Source organism: Tachypleus tridentatus, chromosome 13 (assembly GCF_004210375.1).
Source record: "Tachypleus tridentatus isolate NWPU-2018 chromosome 13, ASM421037v1, whole genome shotgun sequence".
NCBI classification, from domain to species: Eukaryota; Metazoa; Arthropoda; class Merostomata; order Xiphosura; family Limulidae; genus Tachypleus; species Tachypleus tridentatus.
In genome coordinates, this window is record NC_134837.1 from 263668189 (window position 1) to 263691261 (window position 23073).

A 23073-nucleotide genomic window follows, 5' to 3' on the forward strand; every position below is an offset into this window, starting at 1 on the left:
CTTTATGAGAATAAGAACTTAAAACTTGTATATTGTTCATATTTCATTTACTAACTATGTTTTAACATCACACTTTTATATCCATTGATAATACCATAAATTATCCAAATTTTGAACACATAACACTGTAAAGGGCTGTGAAAAGTACAAGTTGACCGACATGATACAAAATAACAATAATATTAAAGTGATAAGTTTTATTTTGATTGCCTTTTATGTCAAATAAACATCAAGATATAGCCTAAATTTTAACTTCAATCTATAAGGCATGATTAATAGTCTTGAATTTAGTTTTTACACTGAATTTAGACTTGCTTGATCTACATAATACAAACTGAGATAGACTTTAGCTAGGTTGTTCCATGAAAGTTACAGTCCTACTCATTATTTAAAATGACTATTTTTAGTTTAATGTGTGTATTTGTAACACTACTCTTAATACTTAATATAATAATAATATATTTATAACACATTTTAAGCCTATGTGTAAAGGTGGATTTCACATATCATGAGGTTTTACAGAGTTACATTCAAAATTTAATTAAAAACATTATTATCAATTAATGTTAATAAATGTGGTGTCAAAACATTAGTTAATAAGTTAAATTTTAATATTACAGAATATTTAATTTCTTAATTTCAAAAGGAAGTATTTAAATAAACCCTTAATCTTTGCTTCTATGTATCACATGACACTGGTTTGATCAAAATTGTTCATTTAAACATTCTCAAGCCCTATCTGAGCTCCTTATGTTTAATAAAAATTAAAAATTTCTGCTAAAATTATTATTGAGACAATCTAACAGCTTCCAGTCATCTTGATTTTCAGAAATATAAATCATAAAGTCAAACCCTTCTATCATATACTGTCTTTCACAAAAATAATGTTTGCTGCAACATTATTAACAACATAAGCAGAAAGTTTAAATTTACTGCATAGTGCATAATGTTATCTCATTGTGGTGATAACTTTTGAATTGTTCAGTCTACAGAGTCACAGATGATATCACTGCATTCACCTTAAACATGGTTTGTACATTATTTTAAAGCACTTATAGTTTATTTCAAAGGACTGTTAAATTACAATAGTTACGGGACATTGTATTATTTGTGTATGTTGATATTTTGTGTTGTAAAGTTGAATATTTGAAATTCAGTAAAGTGCTATCCACAATCACGCCAAAATTATAAGAAACTTTTTATCAACCTTCAAATGCCAAAAACAAAAGTACATGGCCCACATGTAAGCACTAAAACTGGCGCATTGCAAACTATGTAAGAAAACAAGAATTCAATAGAAAAAAAATAAAACCATTTCTCACCAGGATAAGCAAAAGAGCTGTGCTTGAATTATGTATGTCAATAGTTTACCTGAGCTTGAGTCATGTCTTTGCTAAGTGGTTTCTCATTTTGTTAAGCAGGGTTAGTAGCGAAACAGTTCAAAGAACGATAAAATGATAAAATTCAATGATAACGGGTGTTAACTATACAAGCCTGATTATAATCTTCTACAAAAATCTGTAGTCATTCAAGAAGAAAAAAAGGGGAACTTTAACTTATTTCATTTCTTGTTGTGGTTACAAGGTTGGTCAAAGGAACCAAGTTCATATGGTATTATGGTTGAGAAAACAGCAGATAAAATATAGGTTTAGACATAAATGTCTTTTATGATAATTTAGAAGGTTCCAGAAGTTATGTACTCAGTCTAATTAAAATGTGCATGAGGCTGACCAAATTTGAAGACAAATATTTATTAGAAATACTTTCTTAAAAATTCTAAATTTCTTTCGTATACAGTATGTTTACTAAAAGTGTACCTTATACAAAATGTTAGTGTTCAAACATATCTATTTCTTATTTTGAAATATGTAACTGATTATGTATGATGAACTTATTATTTATAACACTGTATGATGAAAATCACTATGTAACAGCAATTTACTAGGTTGTTTTACATGTCTCTTTGTAATAACTAACCATCAGTCAGTCTTCATGCATGTAAAAATAGTTAAGTTAAGGACCCTATATTAAATCACTATGTTAAAAGAATTAGTTCTGTTAAAAACATTATCTAATGTGTCAAATATAACACAAAGAGATAGTATTTGTCCCACTCAATATATAAAATGTATTTATTATGTTCATATAGTAATTTGTGTAGCAGCTGTTTAAAAAACATTTCACAAAGACATTGAAGTTATGTTCATATAAGTGAATGAACAATACAGTCACCAATTAAAATCAATAAGGTTCACCAGCTTCCAATGAAGTCAAAAATACAGTTTTTGAAATATATCAAAAATATAACAAAAAAGTTAGAATTAACATAGAAGACTAATCTTGTTGTGTTTGCAAGTGGCAAGCAACATAACTTCTTTAGTCCACTAAATACAGTCCACATAAGAAAATCCTTTGATAATGCTTGTCATCTCCACGTGTCCTAAACAAAGTAAATTAATAGTTGAAAGTACATTAAATACAAGATGAATGTTTTCAATAAACATCTTATGAAGGTTCTTACGTTAAATATTACATTTTGTTACAAATAAGTAATCTTTGGTAACCAATAACAAGAGGGCAGTCTCAACAGCCATGGCACTTGAAATTTCTTTAGGCAGGATTAGAGTAAATTAATCTAAGAAACCATTTTTTCCCATTTCTGTTAACTATATTTTTATACACCAGTAATATCAAGCATGGAACACATGTATACTCAAATTCAATTTTATTACCCATCATGCAGGATTAGAATAAATTAATCTACATGACCTTGGACATGGTCAAATATATAATATATCAATTGAAAAGGTTTGTCCTCCAGAAACCAAAAGTATATTTAAATCTCATATTGAACAACAGGTGCTGGAGCTACAAGCTGAAATTTTGTACTTGACAAAACAAATAAAAAACTCAAAATTCTCCTATCAGTCACTATGCTGTGGCTATAAACATGTCACTAGAGAAAGATGTATAAATCACTATTCATAATTAGCTTTTAAGGTTAGAAAAAAACTGCTCACTCAACCACAAAGATCTGCTGGGTGTATAAATATTTAATAGCAAATAGCTTGGTAGAAATAAACTATTTTACACAGCAAATATCTACCAAACATGTAAAATTGAACAGCAAATACCCTGGTAAACAAACTGTTTTTCACAACCAATTGTTAATTATAAAGGTCTGTCAATTATGAAAACAATTAACAGTATAAAACCAGACAGGCAACCTATTTTTCACAACAGAACTTTATAGATGAGTAAAATTTAACAATAGACAGCTTGCTAGACATGGTATTTGACACAGAGGAAAGCAACTGAGTATTTATTTGCCACAATACACAACAAAAGCCAGTGATCTACTTCCCATGTTTATATGGATATTGCTTTGAACTTTTAGTTATCTACCTTTTCTATCCAAGTGGGATGATGATACTGTCTGGTTTCAAGAGTGAAATATACCTAAAAGTAGTGACTAGCAACCATAATATGTGAATCTTCAAGATTTAGTAGTTGAATGAAAACACACTACTGGTGATGACTGGGGATCAAAATTATTTAATAAAGGTTCGCTTCACTTGTTTATAATAAATATACACACACAAACACATATATATTGTGTTTAGCTGAAGATTCCACACACATACAACTTAAAATTAGAGTTGTAACATTTAAAAAACAGTAAGTTGTTGACACGTCTTTTAACAAACAGTACAGACTTCATACTTTACAGTTTTAAGTGCAGTGTTAGTATAAGTTTATATAACTTATAAACTACAGCATCAAATAAAGTGATAAAGTTTTGTGACATCTAATGATGTTCTGAATGACTGAACTGATATACAATATTTATATTCAATATTTCTCTAGATATAACCTGAATTGATATTTGTCCTATCACCAGCAACACAGATTGTAGATGTAAACTCCCAACACAAGCAAAACTTTTTGTCCCTTAAAAATACAAATCTGGGAAATGGTGAAAGTTTCTAACAGAACTGGAGTTAAAGTTCAAACTACACCTAACTTTCCAATATATTCTGATGATGAAACATCATCATCACCACCCATTTTTTGAAAATTAAAAAAAAAAATTTAAAATAATGGATAAAAAGAGGGCAAATCAAGACAATACATGGACATTGCCCTGAAAAGGGCCTGAGTACTGTGGGATACTCTGGCCCCAAATCTACACAACAACAAATTCTAACTATTAGACTACACGAAAGTTCGGGATGGAGGAAAAGGTCTTGTGCACCTGACCCTCCTGGGTATTCAAAAATTAACATACCCAAATACCCATAAAGAAGAAGAGAAGCGAACAATATGTTTTTTCTCAATTAAGTCGTTAAATGTGCCAAGCGCATAGCCAGGTGGTTAAAGCACTTGAATTGTAACCTGCTGGTCGTAGGTTCGTATCCCTGTCACACTAAACATGGGCGCCCTTTCAGCGATGGGTCAATCCTCCAAATTTGTTGGCAAACGAGTAGCCCAAGAGTTTGTGGTGATGAGTAGCTTCCCTCCTTCTAGTCTAACACTGCTAAATTAGGGACGGCTAGCACAGATAGCCCTCGAGTAGCTTTGTGCGAAATTTCAAAAAACAAAACAAACAAACAATTAAAACCAAAACAACTTTAATAAAGTTTAAATTCACAAGCTTGTGTTATTCAACAATTTAACATGTTGACGATTTTAAACGATGTGTAATTCAAAAATTTACATTTTCATTTTAGACAATGTGTAATTCAATAATTAGATGTTTGTTGATTTTAAAATATGTACTTTGTAGCACTATTTGACATTTTGATTATTTTAAACAATTGTAATTTAACAATTTAACGATTTCGAACTGTGTATAGTTCAACAATTTGACATTTTGACGATTTCAAACAATGTGTTATTCAACAACTTGGCATTTTGATTAATTTAAACAATGTGTAATTCAACAACTTGACATTTTGACGATTTCAAACAATTGTAATTCAACAATTTAACATTTTAACGATTTCATACTGTGTGTAATTCAACAATTTGACATTTTGATGATTTCAAACAATATGTAATTCAACAATTTGACATTTTAATGAATTTAAACAATGTGTATTTCAACAATTTGACATTTTGACGATTTAAAACAATGTGTAATTTAACAATTTGACATTTTGGATCTCAGAACGGCTGGAATGGGTATTAACACTTTTACTGATAAGGAGAGAACAACGTTTCGACCTTCCTAGATCACCTTCAGGTTAAAAAAAAAAAAAAAAAAAGAGAGTCTGAATGTGACCGTTGAAGGACACATGTTTTAGAGACGAAAGTAGAAACAGGTACGGAATTGTAGGGGCGCTGCAGTTGGATGTTAGTATCGGTATGAAGGCGTTCCTTTATATTGTTTTAATTTTGGGTTTAGTTGTTGCATGAGTAGAGTTGCTTTGATCTTGCTTTTCTTTATATTTGTTTCCCTACTTAATATCTGGGTGTTTTTATGGTTATGTTGGGTTTATTTGATTTGCAGTGTTCAAAAACGTGTGAAGGTGTTTTTGTTGTTGTTTTTTGAACCTAGTTTCCATTTTTCTGCTTGCTTCTCTGATATAAAAGTTGTGACAGTTGTTGCATTGTATTTGATAAACAATGTTGGTGTTGTGTTTGTTAGTGTAATTTTTATACAGTATAGACTTTAACTTTGAATCTGATTTTTGAATAAATTTGGTGTTTACTGGAATATTGTATTTTAAGTTTTTCCCAGATGTTGGTTATTTTTCGCTGATGTCGGGAACAGATGGTATGTAGCAGTGTAAGGTTTTGTAATCTGTTGTATCTTGGGATTTATTGTTGTTGTCCAGGTGTGTGCGTATAATATTTTCCACGGTTTTTTGAGGAAATTTGTTGATGTTGATGAAGTGTTGTTTTATTTTGTTAATTTCATCGTTAATTTTATCGGGTGAACATTGTTTTGTGGCTGTGTTTATTTGCTTTCTTAATATGTTGAGTTATTGTTTTGTTTCATATGCTGAGTCTCAGGGAAAATGTGAAATACAGTGTGGGTGATTTTTCCGTGGATTTCTGTTTTGAATTGTGTATCAGTTCTAGGAATTTTGAGGTAAAGAAATATTATTTGATTACTTTTTCCTGTTCACAGATGAACTTAATGTTGGGGTGTATGGAGTTAACATGATTGAAAAAAACTAAGTTTCTGTTCTGTATATGTGAATCCAGTAATTGTATCATCAACATACCTGTACCAGTATAGTGGTAGGTGTAAGTCTGATTCGACAGATTGAGATTCAATCTGTAACAAAAATGGTAGCTAGAACTGGTGACACGGAATTCCCCATACTTAAACCATTACAAGTACCCATATCAGCAGTTCTAAGATACATTTTTATTTGACACCAATAAGTAATTATATTACCACTCGTAAAACAAGGATATCAACTTTTTAGTGCAGTATTAGGGTTAGCATTTTGAGAAGAAAAATATAAACGCATTTAAAAGTCTTCGAACAATATATACATACCTATATTATCAATACAGCTGCTATGGGTATTAAAATATTAAGATGACCTAAGATAGTCGAAACGTTGACATCTGTTACATTTTAGTAAAAGTTTTAATACCTAAACCATCGGTATTGAGATACAATTTTACTTCAAGTAGGCTTCTCTTTATCACAAAGTATAGATATCTTTTGAACATTAACAAATATCGCACAATAAACATGTTTTCACACAGTACAGAAAAATATTATATTGAATGTAAATTACCTTAGCCTTTATATAGCTTAAAATCAATTTTAGTATTCGAATCTCCAAACAGCAATATATATATATATATATGTAAATGTAAAGTTAAAATTATCAAGTTTATAGTCTTTACTTAAAACGGGGCCCCGCTGGTACAGCAGTAAGTCTACAGATTAACAACGCTAAAATCAAGAGTTCGATTCCTCTCGGTAGACTCAGCAAATAGCCCGATCTGACTTTCCTATAAGAAAACGTACGTACATACATTATATAAAACGCAGAGTGCAGCCTCTATAACATTGCGAGAAAATAAATAGTGCAGCAAGCTTGCCACAGTTACTTGAAAACCACATAAACAAGTACGAATCCTGTTGAGGGACAAGTAATGTCAAAGAAAAGAATTCCAAGTGACCTTAGATTACAACTACCTAACGATGCTGAGAATATGCTATATGGCTTTATAGGAATATAGTGAATTTACTATCACCATGCAGACCTTAGTACTACATAATAACGACGAGATTGTGTCTTTATTGATATATATAAAATTTATTATCATAAGGTAGACCTTAATACTACTTAATGATGCCGAGAATGTGGCATTATTGATATATACTGACTGAATTTACTGTCATCAGGTAGTCCTTACTATGATTTAATGTTTCTGAGAATATTGCTTTATTGATATATTAGGCCTGAATTTAATGTCATCAGGTAGGCCTTAGAACCAGCTAATGATGCTGAGAATGTCACTTTAATAATAAATAATGAATTTACTGTCATCAGGTAAATCTTAGTACTTCGTAAAGCTGACCATAATGTGGCTTTAGTGATAAATATTGAATTCACTGTCATCATGGAGATCTTAGTAGCAACTAGTAATTCAGAGAATGTGACTTTAATATATACTGAAATTACTGTTTTCAAGTAGACCTTAGTACTTCTTAATGATGCTGAAAATGTGGCTTTATTGATATATACTGACTGAATTTACTGTCATCATGTGAACCTTAGTCCTAACTAATAATGCTGAGAATGTGACTTTATTGATATATTCAGTATTTACTGTCATCATGTGGACTTTATTACTACCTAATAATGCTGAGACTGTGACTTTATTGATATATTCTGTATTTACTGTCATTAGGTAGACCTTAGTACTACCTAATGTTCTGTCTTTCAATTAAAAAATATTTATTATAAAACTTATCTCTGAAAGATACATCCAAGTATTCAACAAACTGTAATGTAAAAATCCCTTAAATTCTAATGGATGTGTTGAGCTTGGGTTATGTTTTAATTGTGTAACCTTCAGAAATGAAATAATTCATTGTTTTACATAATGACTCACCTTTTTGAAAGGGGAGTATTTTATCGAGGTTTTGTCTTTCTTAGCTTGTTAAAACCAGAACAAATAATTTATTATTTCTTTTCAGTTTGTCTTTTCTTTAAAGTATTTGAATTCTGTACTTTCAAAGTACACTCTGGTGAATCATTCATAAGTCTGAGAGATTTTGACACCAAAAATCAGGTTTCGATATACGAATAGCCTATTGTGTAGCCTAATAACAAGTAAATAAACAAGCTGTTTTAGGAAAATTCTAGCTGGTTCGCTAAGTATGATATATATCTGCTAGGCCTAATTGCATGTTAGTTAAGAGAACGTCAGTCTGAAAGACAACGAAGACGTTCTTGGAACTTCCTGAAGACGGATCTGGAGAGACCTTCAATGAACGTTTTCCTTTCCTGAACTTAACAACGATATCTTTCATGAGCTGCATGGTTCTTTTGAAGATAAAAGTGAGGGAAATGCCTAGCCACAGACTAAGTTGACCTCCGGGATTCCTCAACACGTCCTGGGTCTAGCATGAATATACAAGTGAAGGTTAGAGCTTCTCATTGGTATTAGAGGGAAAATAAATCTTGGAAACAGAGTATATCAACATAATTTGGTAAAATACTTGAAACCACACACCATAAACATGTTTTCACCAAGCCACTTTTAACAAAACCACATATTATACAAACAAATATTACAAAAAAAATATGATATTTGATTATTCTTCCATAGTAGGAAGTGCATTAGTTCTCACAGACAAAGCTCCTGAGAGTACAGATAATCTGTAAATGATGCTTCTTAAAGTTACACTGTGGTTGACCTGTAATTCTTGCTTCTAAGTGTTACACTGAGTTAACCTGTAATTGTTACACTGTGTTAACCTGTAATTGTTGCTTGTAAGTGCTATACTCTGATTAACCTGTAATTGTTGCTTCAAAGTGTTACACTGAGTTAACCTGTAATTGTTCTTTCTAAACGTTACACTGTGTTAACTTGTAATTGTTGCTTCTAAATGTTACACTGTGGTTAACCTGTAATTGATACTTCTAAATGTTACACTGTGTTAACCTGTAACTGTTGCTTTTAAACATTACACTCTGATTAACCTGTAGTTGTTGCTTCTAAATGTTGCACTGTGTTTAATCTGTAATTGTTGCTTCTTCATGTTACACTGTGATTGACCTGTAATTGTTGCTTCTAAATGTTACATTGTGATTAACCTGTAATTGATGCTTGTAAATGTTACATCGTGATTAACCTGTAATTGTGCTTTATAAATGTTACACTGTGGTTAACCTGTAATTGTTCCTTCTAAATGTTACACTGTGGTTAACCTGTAATTAATACTTCTAAATGTTACACTGTGTTAACCTGTAACTGTTGCTTTTAAACATTACACTCTGATTAACCTGTAGTTGTTGCTTCTAAATGTTGCACTGTGTTTAATCTGTAATTGTTGCTTCTTCATGTTACACTGTGATTGACCTGTAATTGTTGCTTCTAAATGTTACATTGTGATTAACCTGTAATTGATGCTTGTAAATGTTACATCGTGATTAACCTGTAATTGTGCTTTATAAATGTTACGCTGTGATTAACCTGTAATTGTTAATTCTAAATATTAATCATCTTTATTAAAATAGAGAAATGATTTCTTAAGATTTTACCCTGTTAATTTGCACCATAACTCATGTATTAAGAAGTTTATTTCTACATCTAATAAGACCTTGAAATGTAGCATCAAACACCTACCTCGTATTTAGGGTTACTGGTATAGACAATTCTTTCTTAGTTTGAATATAGACAAATACTCTTGCTAATACTCTCCATAACTTGATTCTAGGAAAAAGATTTATACAGTTACCAACAGGTGTAGTACAAAAACAATTCTTCAAAATTATATTAATTTTTAAATGAAGTTCGCACACATTACTTGGAACGAAATATTATTTCATTCTGATGCATGTTTAATTATCACAAACTAATAACAGATAAATGGATAACTGGAGTTTACACTTTTCCAAACTTAATTTAGTATTCAATATTTCAACCTTAATTATTTCCTGGGATTTCAATAAAAATTGCATGAAACACTAGGAGGTAATGATTTACTTGTTTATTTTATCTGTTTTGAATTTCGCGCAAAGCTACACGAGTACTATCTGCGCTACCCGTCCCTAAGACTAGAGGGAAGACAGTTAGTAATCACCACCCACCGCCACCTCTTGGGTTACTCTTTTACCAACGAATAGTAGGATTGACCATAACATTATAATGCTCCCACAACTGAAAGAGCGAATATGTTTGGTGCGATCGGGATTCGAACCCGCGACCCTCAGATTACAGGTTACACCTTAACTCACCTGGCCCGTGATTTACCTACATTTAATCAGTTTACGTTGCATCTAAATAGTTACTAGTTTTTAGTCCACGACTGATAAAAATATCTAAGTTTTAGCTCGTTGCTGATTCAAACAAATTTAATATCTATGAAGGGTGGACGAGGTCAATTTTAGTGGCTACGAAGGGTGTCAAGATCAATTTATGTTTATGCGAAGTGTGTCAATGTGAGTTTTACTTTCTACGAAAGGTGGCAAGGCTTATTTTAATTTCCATATGTCTAGGCCAATTTTAGTTTCTACGAAAGGTGGGCGTGGTCAATTTCAGTTTCACTGAAGGGTGAGCGTGGTCAGTTTCAGACCATATATTTTACACACGTGTCCTTCAAAAAACGCAAAACCCGTTAGAGCCTAACTACGTATTGTATTTTGTTGATGTTTTGTTTACTTGTGTTTATATAAAAAATACTAAGAATACCCATAATTCTGTTCTACACGCCGCGAAAGGTCTCGAGAAAAGTTTCGTTAAAAGTGAATTATTATATTGTTAAAATTCTTGGATACATTTTACTTCAAACAAAGACATTTTATATGTTAACATCAGTGCATAAGTGCATAAAATTATATTATTCAATAATTACATTTCCGGATTAATTTTTCATTAAATAAAAACGTTTCTCTTCTATAAATTCGTTTACAGAATCTTAAAATGGCAGTTATCTCGATTTGAACTTTATGCATTTATCTGGATATCTTTTACACCACTAGTAAACACAGATAATTATTTTAAATAAATTTTGTTTTGTATAAACTGTAGAACACACTTACCCTGAACGACTCTTTTTCTATATTGGAAGAAAATAATACACAAATAATGAGTTCATAATTACAAAAACAATAATATCCAAGAAATATTCTACTCAATTTGCAAATAATTAGCCACCAACTATATTTACTTCTATGTTATTTCCCTCTGCGAAGCTTCTAAACAATAAGTGATTTGTAACTTTTAATCTTAAATGCAACATTTATAAGATAAGTATCTGAAATATTACTACAGTACAAAACAAGTGTCATTAAAACCTGTAAACTAAGTAATTTAAGTAGCATTAATAATGTTTCTTGAAATAAAAATTTGGAATATGCAGTCAATATTACAAATATATCTCGCAGATAATTTGTTTTAGCTGTTATTCTATTAATTTTGATTAAAACGACTAATATTGTTTTCACTATAGAATAAAGAATGTTAATCTATATTTTAACATTTTTTTTCATAGAACGAGAAATATATCAATCTATATTTAACATTCTACCATAGAATAAAGATTGTATTTATCAATAGTAAGAAATGTCACTTCACACAACATTTGCAAAGAATGTACTTTTAGAGTAGAATGGAGCTTGCACACTTTTGATATTTATGTAATTTTTTAAACTACTTATGGTTAATAGTGTGAACCATCTGCTGTTAAGACAGCAGTAAGTGTTTGGATTTATAATATTAAAATCAGTGGTACAATGTCCTTTGACAGACATAGCAAATAGCACAATGTGGTTTGGTTATAATAAAACGAACACTCTCCGTCAATATGAGTTATGGTGTCTTGATAACACTCACAGAAACTATTAATTATACAATTCCTAGGTCTATCTTTTTCCATATACTATTCATTTTATTTGGGACATAGATTTAATAAGGATGTTCATAAATACTAGTATTTACTTACCTTCAGTTCCTTCCTTATGTTAGCACAGTGGTACTACAATAATAGTGTTCTTTACTTACAATCAGTACTTTCCTGAAGGAAGCATGGTACTACTACATAAATACATTTCTTTACTTACCATCACTATAATCCTCAAGATAGTAGGGTGGTACTACATAAATGCCGTTTTTACTTACCATCAGTACCTTCCTTAAGTTAGCAGGGTTGTACTAGACAAATACTGTTCTTTACTTACTTTCAGTACCTTCCTTACGTTAGCACGGTGGAACAACATTATAACTGTTCTTTACATACCATCAGTACACTCCTCAAGATAGCAGGGTGGTACTACATAAATACCATTCTTTACTTACCATCAGTACCTTCTTTATGTTAGCAGGGTGGTACAAGATAAATACTGTTCTTTACTTACCATCAGTACCTTCTTTAAGTTAGCAGGGTGGTACTAGATAAATACTGTTCTTCACTTACCATCAGTACCTTCTTTAAGTTAGCAGGGTGGTACTAGATAAATACTGTTCTTTACTTATTATCAGTACCTTCCTTAAGGTAGCAGGGTTGTACACATAAATACTGTTTTTTTACCCTCCTTCAGTAGGTTCCTTAAGATGGTAAGGTTGTACTACTAAATACTGTTCTTTTCTTACCATCATTAGCTTCTTTAAGGTGGCAGGGTGGTACTCGATCAGGTAAATTAATTGTTGGGTCCCCACATCCACATGTTTCATTACTTAAAAGTTGTAAATATTTCTGGAAGCATTGCTGGTTAAGAAAAGAGAAAATACATTATAATAAAAGATAAAATAGTTTATACAATTATACAGTTACATTGTGTTTATACAGCTCAGCACTAAGATCTATTGTTTATAGTGATAATTTAAGGTTTGATCCCTAAAGAGAACAAAGACGTGAAAGCTCATTGAGCAACGTTGTTGAATTTATGAAATAAAACAAGTTTTATTATACATATATAGAAAGCATTTGAGAGTTTTGGCAGCTCATGTGATAATAAACAGTCCTCGTATTTAACTGGAAAGTGATTGATCCCAGCTGGTCAAAGTAGTTATTGTAAATAATTTTAAGATCTCCAAATAGTGTCATGAACAAAGTATCACGTAGATGGTGGAAGGTGAGATGTGAGGAACAAGGTTCAGCAGATTATTGTAGGGGTACCACGAAGTACCTTGAGTAGATTATTGTTTGGAGGAGTTTAGGTACCACGAAGTACCTTGAGTAGATTATTGTTTGGAGGAGTTTAGGTACCACGAAGTACCTTGAGTAGATTATTGTTTGGAGGAGTTCAGGTACCATAAAGTACCATGAGTAGATTATTGTTTGGAGGAGTTCAGGTACCATAAAGTACCATAAGTAGATTATTGTTTCGATGAGTTTAGGTACCACGAAGTACCATGAGTAGATTGTTTGGAGGAGTTTAGGTACCACAAAGTACCTTGAGTAGATTATTGTTTGGAGGAGTTTAGGTACCACGAAGTACCTTGAGTAGATTATTGTTTGGAGGAGTTCAGGTACCATAAAGTACCATGAGTAGATTATTGTTGGGATGAGATCAGGTGCTAAGGTCAAATTTCTTGGCTATAAATGAAAGTGGTTAGTGGTTGGTCTTTATATAGATGCAGCACTGCATCACTCGGGGTAATAGATGATATATGGTATACAAAAAGGCTCCACAACTATTAAACTCTCCTAACCTGTAAATAAGTAAGTATAAGAAACAGCTGACTGTCACTAATAACAAATTAAGGAAAGTACATTAAATTACTTAAAGAACACAGAAATTTCAGATTTGTCACAATAATATTTATGTCGAAATACTTTAATGGATGAAAGTTATTAAATCGGTAACTAGTAATTATGATAGAAATCAAGTTGTCTATAATATATAAATATTCTTAAGAAACTTTAATTTACATAATTCACTAAAATGCATATAATAGATAATTAATCAATAATGTATCACGACATTAACAATACGCCGTTATTCATCGCTCAGTGACTAGTATAGTGTGGATCCAAAGACCAAAAATTTGGGCCCTGCTGATGCAAAATTGAGCTTTAAATTTTCTGAATTCGGTTATGATTAGAAGTAAAAGTTAAATCCTACGTTTAAATTGGTGTACTTACTAACTGCCTTCCCTTTAATTTATCGGGTCTAGCATGGCCAGGTGGGTTAAGGCGTTCGAGTCGTAATCGGAGGGTCGAGGGTTCGAATCCCTGTCACACTAAAAATGCTCGCCCTTTCAGCCGTGAGAGCCTTATGATGTTACGGTCAATCCCACTATTCGTTAGTAAAAGAGTAACCCAAGAGTTGGTGGTTGGTGATAATGACTAGCTGTCTTCCCTCTAGTAATACAGTGCTAAAGTAGGGGCTGCTAGCGCAGATAGCACTCCTGTAGCTTTGTACAAAATTAAAAAACAACAGTGTTAATCGATTGACTCAGTATTAATAATGACAAGCGGAGGTAGCCCGATGGTCAAACAAACAAACGAAACTCTTCAACACTGGATATCCCAGTCTAGAAACTCCTCAGTGTTAACTTTTTTTTTCAGTCTTTTCAAATGGAATTCATTTACTACTGTCGCTATTAATGGAAAAATAAACAGTATACATATTTATAATTAATTTAGTTAAAATATTCAGGATAATGATCGTGTGTGTGTGTGTATTTGTAGTTAAGTACAAAGCTATGCATGTGGTGTCTATGTTGTATAGGTTTACAACAGTGCATCTAGGAACAGTAATATATAATCAGCCAAAATACATGGGATAAGATTGAATTAAAACATGTTAAAATATAAAGGTTAAGACTGAATTAAAACTATAAATACACAGGTTGAGGTTGAATTAAAACATGTTAAAATACAGAGGTTAAGGTTGAATTAAAACATGTTAAAATACAAAGGTTAAGACTGAATTAAGACTATAAATACACAGGTTAAGGTTGAATTAAAACATGTCAAAATACAGAGGTTGAGATTGAATTAAAACACGGTAAAATACAGAGGTTCAGGTTGAATTAAAACATTTTAAAATACAAAGGTTAAAACTGAATTAAGACGATAAATACACAGGTTAAGGTTGAATTAAAACGTGTTAAAATATAAAGGTTAAGGTTGAAATTAAACATGTTAAAATGCAAAGGTTAAGGTTGAATTAAAACACATTAAGTTTTGATTGAAAACTGAACAAAACAAAAAATCCTATTATTAAAAGCACGTGTCTTTATCACGTGACATATCTTTCTTGTGACGTACTATTCCGTTACGTCACTAACCTTCTTGTTGTAAGCACCTGGTTCGTTTTTGTCATCTTTGTAACATCCAGCACTGTATGGCTCTGGTAAACGATGAAAGTCCACCTAATTCAATAAGAAAAATAGAAGCTATTAACACAATTGTTGTAAGAACGAAAACAGCTATTAGCACTATTGTTACAATAGTACCAGCTATAAACACTGTTGTTGTTACTGTAGTATCAACTATTAGCATTCTTGTTACAATAATACCAGCTATTAATGTTCTTGTAATTACAATAGTACCAACTATTAACATTCTTCTAAGAATAGTAGCAGCTATCAATACTATTGTTATTACAATAACGCCATCTATATATTATTAACATTCTTATGACAATAATTACAGGTATCAACACTCTTGTTACAACAGTGCCAGCTACCAAGACTATTCTTATTGCAATAATACCAGCTATGAACATTTTTCTTTCAATAATGCCAGCTATAAAAATTCTTTTATTACAATATTACCAGCTGTTAACATTCTTGTTACAACAGCACCAGCTATTAAAAAGAAAAAAAATATAAACAAAATTGTTACATTAAGGTTAGCTGTTAACATTATTTTTACAATAACTAATTGTAAATACTATTTTTCTAATAAGAATATCTGTTACATCTCTTACTACAATAAGACCACCTATTAACACTTATTAAAATAAGACAACCTATTAACATTATTCTTGCAATAAGGTTACCTATTGATGTTATTATTACAGGAAGACTACCTATTAATACTATTGTCACAATTAGACTACCTATTCACACTATTGTTGCAATAAGATTACCTATTGACACCATTGTTACAATAAACCTACCTTTTAATACTATTGCTACAAGAATACTACTTTTCAATGCTATTGTTACAATAAGACTACTTATTAATGCTATTGTTACAGTAGGACTACCTATTCACACTATTGTTACAATAAAATTACAAACTGATACGTTGTTACAATAAGTCTACCTTTTAAAACTATTGTCAGAACAATACTACTTATTAACACTGTTACTACAGTACGACTACCTACTAACACTGTTCTCATAATAAGAACACCTACTAACACTGATGTTAAAATAATACAACCTACAGGAATTATTCTTACAATAAATCTAACTTTAACACTGTTGTTGTAAGAATACTACTTTTTGACACTGTTCTTACAATAAGCCTACCTACTGACACTATTGTTCACGTAAGACTACATATTGACACTATTGTTATAATAAGTCTACCTGTTAATCCTATTGTCACAACAATACTTTTTTATTGACACTTGTTACAATAACACTACATACTGACACTGTGGTTAAAATAAGACTACCTACTTACACTGTTGTCAAAATAAAACTACCTATTAATACTGTTGTTACAATAAGTCTACATTTTAATACTTTGTTACAATAAGTCTACCTGTTGACATTATTGTTACAATAAGACTACCTATTAATACCAATGTTACAATAACTCTTCCTTTTAATACTATAATTACAACAACATAAATTATTAATACTGTTTTTTATAGTTTGTTTAGGCAGCGTATTCATGATGAAACTTCGTAGAATGTACAGCAAATACATGTTGTGGAGACACAAGTGTAGAGGACGACGTTTCGAAAGTCTTCCGCCTTTTGTATTCTTATGAAACGTCGTCCACTACACTCGTGTCTCCGAACAGGCAGTTATTGCCCATTCAACAAACTTTCAAATTAACACTTTTTGTCACAACAAGACTACCTACTGACACTGTTGTAAAAATAAGACTACCTGTTGGCACTATTCTTACAATAAGTCTACTTTTAATACTATTGTTACAACAATATTACTCACTAACACTTTTGTTACAATAAAACTACCTACTAAAACTGTTGTTAAAATAAGAGTACCTACTGACACTGGTGTTAAAATAAGACAACCTATCGACATTATTGTAACAAAAAAACCTTCCTTTTTTATAATATTGTTACAACAATGCTACCTATTGTCACTGTTGTTACAATAAGACTGCCAACTGACAATGTTGTTACAACAATATTACTTATTGATACTGTTGTTACAATAAGACTACCTACTAACACTATTGTTAAAATAGATTAAATATTGATACTATTGTTACAATGAGTCTACTTTTTAATACTATTGTTACAACCAGGGCGTAGATTCTGGAGGGGAGGGTATACATCCCCCTTCATTTTAGGTGGGGGGTATGATGCATACAATCATCCCCCCCTACAGTTTAGTCTGTTGAATTGTTTTATTGCATCACAGGCCTACAAATTGTGTGTTTGTTCATGTGATTCTCGTGTTTTTACCAATCGAATTACATAATTAGGCCTAAATGTAAACTTTTTCAGTAGCCGAAATGTACATCTTTAATACAGGCGTGCTTCTAAGCTTTTTGATCTAAGCGATAGTTTGTATCATGATGTCAGTAGGCCTAAGTATACATGCAAGGCTTGCAAGCACTATCACAGAATCTACCTACGTCTTGTACGTAGTGTAAGATTAAGTAAACTTTTCATCACAACAGATTGAACAGAGCATGAAATTGACAAATATTACTTCCAAGCGTAAACTCCTGTGATCTAGATCTGGCAGGCTATTTGTAGCTTGTAGCTGCATCAATCTTATGTGTACATTGTGCGGCTTTCCTACGCCATTTGTTCTTATGCATGTCTAGCCGGTTTTATTGTCGAACGCCTAACAATCTTTAGCTGCCGAAGTTGCTGACCATACTGTACGTTTAGTGTACAGTTAACGACAGGTTCGGGCCTCTCGGATCCAGACACGCCCTACATCACCCCCTCCGCTCCCTTTAGTCTGAGCCTCGATTTTACAACAGAGCTCATTAGACCTGTGTTTGTGGCCCTCATCAATCCATGAAATTTCAGATTACCACCGCCCTCTAATAAAGTGCTGGTGCTTTATGGTAAAAGAACAATATATTCTCTTTCTCGAGAAACTTGCAATTACTTGTGTTGTAACTAACACACATTATTGTCCCAGCGATATCCAGGCGTTCAGTCGGCTCGGTGGTCACTGTGAGGTTCGCGCGTTCGACTTAAATACATTGTAAAGTTCAGTCCTACTTCCATTCTGTTCTATCTTCGTTCGTTGTATGTTAGAATTTTTCAATAAAGACTGTATTTTAGCTTGTTGAGTTATCTGAGAAACAGTTTCCCATTATGATAAGCAAGCGTCTGAAACTTTCCGATATTAGACAGTTCTGCAAGCTAGTTACTAGTACTACATGTGACAATGTAAGATGCATATAATTCAACAACCTCAAGCAAAGGAATAAAAACTTGTCATACAGAGGAAATACCATGTTCATCAGAGGACGAGTCTGAAAATACTTGTGCAATTATTGTACATCATGAACCGCCAGATAGTTGTGAAACAAGTTTGTGCAGTAATGAAAAATCTGACACACCACAGATACAGTGTGGAAAGCCATATCATCCAGACGCACAACTAATACCACGACAGAAAGCAAAATCTCAAAATATCAACTTCCAGGGCAAGTGGTTTGATCAGTTCCCATGGCTACACTTCGACAATCAGACTTAAAAAGTCATATGCTTTCATTGTGCCAAGGCAGAAAATAGATGCATTTTCACAGGGAAATGGAGAGGCCAGTGGAGTATACCTTTAGGAGAAGCTCCTGGAAGAGGAAGATCCTGAGTTGACGGCCTACTTATAAAAGAAAACCACATTCACATCACCCCAGGCTCAGAATGAAATAATGGAGATGTTCAGCTATCAAATACTGAGGAACATAGCACACGAAGTGCAGCAAAGTAAAATCTTTGCATGAATGGTTGATGGCACTCAAGATGTTACAGATGCCGAACAGGAAGCAATATGTGTACTATATGTAGATGAGAACCTTGACGTCCATGAGACATTTCTTGGTTTATACAGTGTTTCCAAAACAACTAGTGAAACAATATCCTCGACTATACTTAATGTACTGACTAGACTCAATTTACCACTGTCAGGATTAAGAGCACAAACTTATGATGGAGTCACTAACATGAGTAGTGTGTACAGTGGATGTCAGGCAAAAATAAAAGAGAAGCAACCGTCAGCTTTGTTTCTTCACTGCAGAGCACACAAGGCTAATTTAATAATGCAACATGCAGTTAAAGCTTGTGACTGTGTTCGAGATTCTATCCAGCGGGTACATGAACTTGGTGTCTTGCTTCAGAGGTCAGGAAATACAAAACAATCTTTGAAAATATTGTATCGTCAGACAGCCACAATGGTCCAGTTAAATACGTCCGCCCACTGTGTCCAACAAGCTGGTTGTGCCGCCAGTCTCCAATTACATGTGCTAATGATTACTACAGTGACATTGTTGATTCTTTGTCTGAATTAGCAAATGAAAAATCAGATGTAGCAGTGAAAGTACGAGGTCTGCTGGACAGATTTGACAAAGGAAAAACAGAGGAAGTGCATTAGAGGAACTAAACCGTGCATTCGAAGCACAATCAGCAACAGTATCTGGCATGATTGAAGCATCTGCAACGACAGTTGAGCAGTTGCGGATATTGCGAACAGAGGAAATTACAACAAGATATTAGATGAAGCTGAGAAAAAGGTAAGTTCCCTAGATCTGATGCCTATTGAACTACCTCGCATTCGCAGACCCCCACCCCCAGCAGGATTACAGGTGATGGCTCAGCACACCATTCTGCAACAGCTAGAGATTACTACAGAAGCCAATATTATGAATTTGTGGACACAGTCATAGAACATCTGACCACTAGCTTTAATGCAGACAACAATGACTTGAGGCAATATCTAGCACTCGAGAACATGATCACATCTGGCAAGATTGACAACTCGGTTATAAACTTATATCCAGAAATCTCTGCACAACGGCTCGAGTTTCAGTTGCCCATGTTTAAAGGAACAACAAAAGCAGTATCTCTGAAAGGTGCGAAGGATGCTTACTGCAAAATGCATGAAACAAGCCGGCAGATGTTTAGTGAAGTGTTTCTTCTCATGAAAATTTTGCTTGTATGTCCAGTAAGCAGCTGCGAATGTGAACGTGGCTTTTCAGCATTAAGACGGTTGAAGACGGGATTAAGGTCAACTACGTCTCAGTGCCGCCTCAACCATGTGGCAGTTTGTCACACTCAGAAAGATGAGGTCGACAAGATAAATATGGAAGAGCTTATGAAAGAATTCATAAACAGATCATTACAAAGGAGGTCTACGTTTGGGAATATATAGACTAGAGGACTAAATGAATCTTACTTCAATGAAAAGTATGAATAATTATGTGCTACATTGTATTGATGTGTAATTTAAGAATTCGCAAAGACATTTTAATTATTTTTATCAAACAACATGAACAGTTTTTCAGTAGATATAAACTTATCAAGGGTAATTACTAATTTTATTAATATTTGAAAACGTAATTCATACAATGAAAATTATTAGTAACCTTGTAAAGTATAATGGTCATACTGTGCAGTGTGCAGGAATAAATTCATGTGGCAGTTAATTTATGACACATTTGTCTTTATTCTATTAACATTTTGAAAACTGCTCACAACACCTCACTTATACAAACCTACATGGAAACCTTGAAGTATCGTGGCAACAAGATTACTCTGTGACTGCATGTTTACAGCCTTCAGGTTCACGTAATAAGAGATTACCAATTTGCAAATTGAACAGTCCACATAAGTGGTTGCAAAAATCATTCCCTCATCGGGTGTAAAAAATCTACGCCCCTGGTTACAACTATACTACTTATTGGTACAGTTATTACAATAAAACTACCAACTCACACTGTTGTTAAAATATAACTACCTATTCACATTATTGTTACAATAGTCTACATTTTAATACTGTTGTTACAATAAGACTACCTATAAATACTATTGTTACAATAACTTTACATTTTAATACTATTATTACAACAACATAACTTATTAATACTGTTTTTTATAGTTTGTTTAGGCAGCGTATTCATGATGAAACTTCGTAGAATGCACAGCAAATACATGTTGTGGAGACACAAGTGTAGAGGACGATGTTTCGAAAGTCTTCCGCCTTTTGTATTCCCCTTAAGACGCCCCCACAGCTGAAAGGGAGAGTATGTTTGGTGTGACGGAGATTTGAACTTGCGACCCTCAGATTACGAGTCAAGCGCCGGGCCCGGACAGAATGTAGATCGTCTGTTGTGTAGCTTTGTGCTAAATAGAAGTTTTCGTACTACTTACTAGTAATGATTACGAGTCGAGTGTCTTAACCACGTAGCTATGGTGAGCTAAGAAGGTTATGGTAAACAAGAGTCGATAAGCATGGGTAATAATTAAACGGGAAAGCTTTTTGTCCTACACTAGAGGAAGGAGGGCCAGTCAACATTACACCTTCTGCTACGTGGGCTACTTTAATCAAATAGTGTGACTGACTATCACGTTATAACGCCCTCACTGCTGAAAGGGCGAGCATAAAAAGTGATTATATTCGAACTCACAACTCGCAGGTTGCAAAGTGGTTGGCGCGAGGAGAGTGTTAGACAAAAAATATGTCTGTTCACCATTGAAGATTTTATCAGTTTTATTAGGCGTGAAGTTTGAAATGTTTGGACAAAAGCTCTGGAGACTATACGTTTAGATCATCTAGTGCTGTTATTACCGAACACTGGACGTGAGACGCTCAGCAGAGGGACGTGCAGGTCTCGACAACAGCGACTACCCTAAACTAAGTTATAACTTTGTTATGAGGGCCTTTACTCTTGGGCCAAATAACTTAGACGGCCGTGACATTTCTAACAATTAATTTTATTAGTTCTACGTAAAGTTGTTAACTGCCACATCTGATACTGTTTTGGTTTTTTTTTCAAATTGACTCCCAGTACAAAGGCTAGTTCCAGTTCGCTTATTCTCAGGCCTAACTAGTTAAACGTTAATTCTGACGAACATAAGACCGGCGATTATAATTATCTAAATCACTTAATGGCTCGGCATGATCTGTTGGTTAAGGTACTCGACTCGTAATCGTAGGGTCACGGGTTCGAATCCCCGTCACACCAAACATGTTCGCCCTCTCAGTCGTAGGGATGTTATAATGTGACGATCAATATCACTGTTCGTTGGTAAAGGAGTAGCTTAAGAGTTGGCGGTGGGTGGTGATGACTAGCTGCCTTCCCTCTAGTCTTACAGTGGAAAATTAGGGACGGCTAGCGCAAATAGCCTTTGTGCAGCTTTGCGCGAAATTTAAAAAATCACTTGATTGTTACATTTAAAGTATGAGGCTCAAAAATCTGTTTCTATGAAATAACATGAAAGTAATACATGAGAGATTACCTGTTCAATCCCCACAGAAAGTGATGTGCCTAGTGCGATGTCTATACCATCATTCTCAATATCAGGCATGGCATGCGGAGAGTGTATTACAAGCCTCAATCGTAAGTCTTCTTCATCCATTGTACTTACCTTTATAGTTTGTACAGCGAACGTAAGAGCTAGACCTATAATAACAAAATCACACTTTGCGTTTTCGTTCTTCTGTGAGTAATTGTAAAGGCACAACATATGATTTGAAGTTTCAACCTGATAAACGTTATGGCTTTCAGTGTTACCAAAACTGAGT

The 23073-nt window shown here is 33.2% G+C and overlaps 1 protein-coding gene and 1 long non-coding RNA gene across 8 annotated transcripts in view; both read right to left on the reverse strand.

Annotated features, from left to right (window-relative positions):
- LOC143239736 (uncharacterized) overlaps nucleotides 1-23073 on the reverse strand; it is a 570827-nt gene that overhangs the window by 538278 nt on the left and 9476 nt on the right. The gene's annotated exons all lie outside the window — the stretch shown is intronic.
- On the reverse strand, nucleotides 637-22943 carry LOC143239731 (FMRFamide-activated amiloride-sensitive sodium channel-like). Of its 4 annotated transcripts, none has more exons than XR_013021326.1 (7): nucleotides 22788-22943; nucleotides 15442-15525; nucleotides 12796-12910; nucleotides 11247-11263; nucleotides 9832-9918; nucleotides 8092-8602; nucleotides 637-2440 (listed from the first exon to the last, which is right to left on the reverse strand). XR_013021326.1 is itself a non-coding variant. In XM_076481156.1 (6 exons), the coding sequence occupies exons 1-5, from the start codon at nucleotides 22905-22907 to the stop codon at nucleotides 9868-9870; spliced, it is 387 nt and encodes a 128-aa protein (XP_076337271.1). In that variant the 5' UTR covers nucleotides 22908-22943; the 3' UTR covers nucleotides 4170-8602; nucleotides 9832-9867. The 4 variants fall into 4 exon arrangements, 1 of the variants encoding a protein (XP_076337271.1); XR_013021328.1 differs by having other exon boundaries at nucleotides 6762-8602; XR_013021327.1 differs by having other exon boundaries at nucleotides 4396-8602.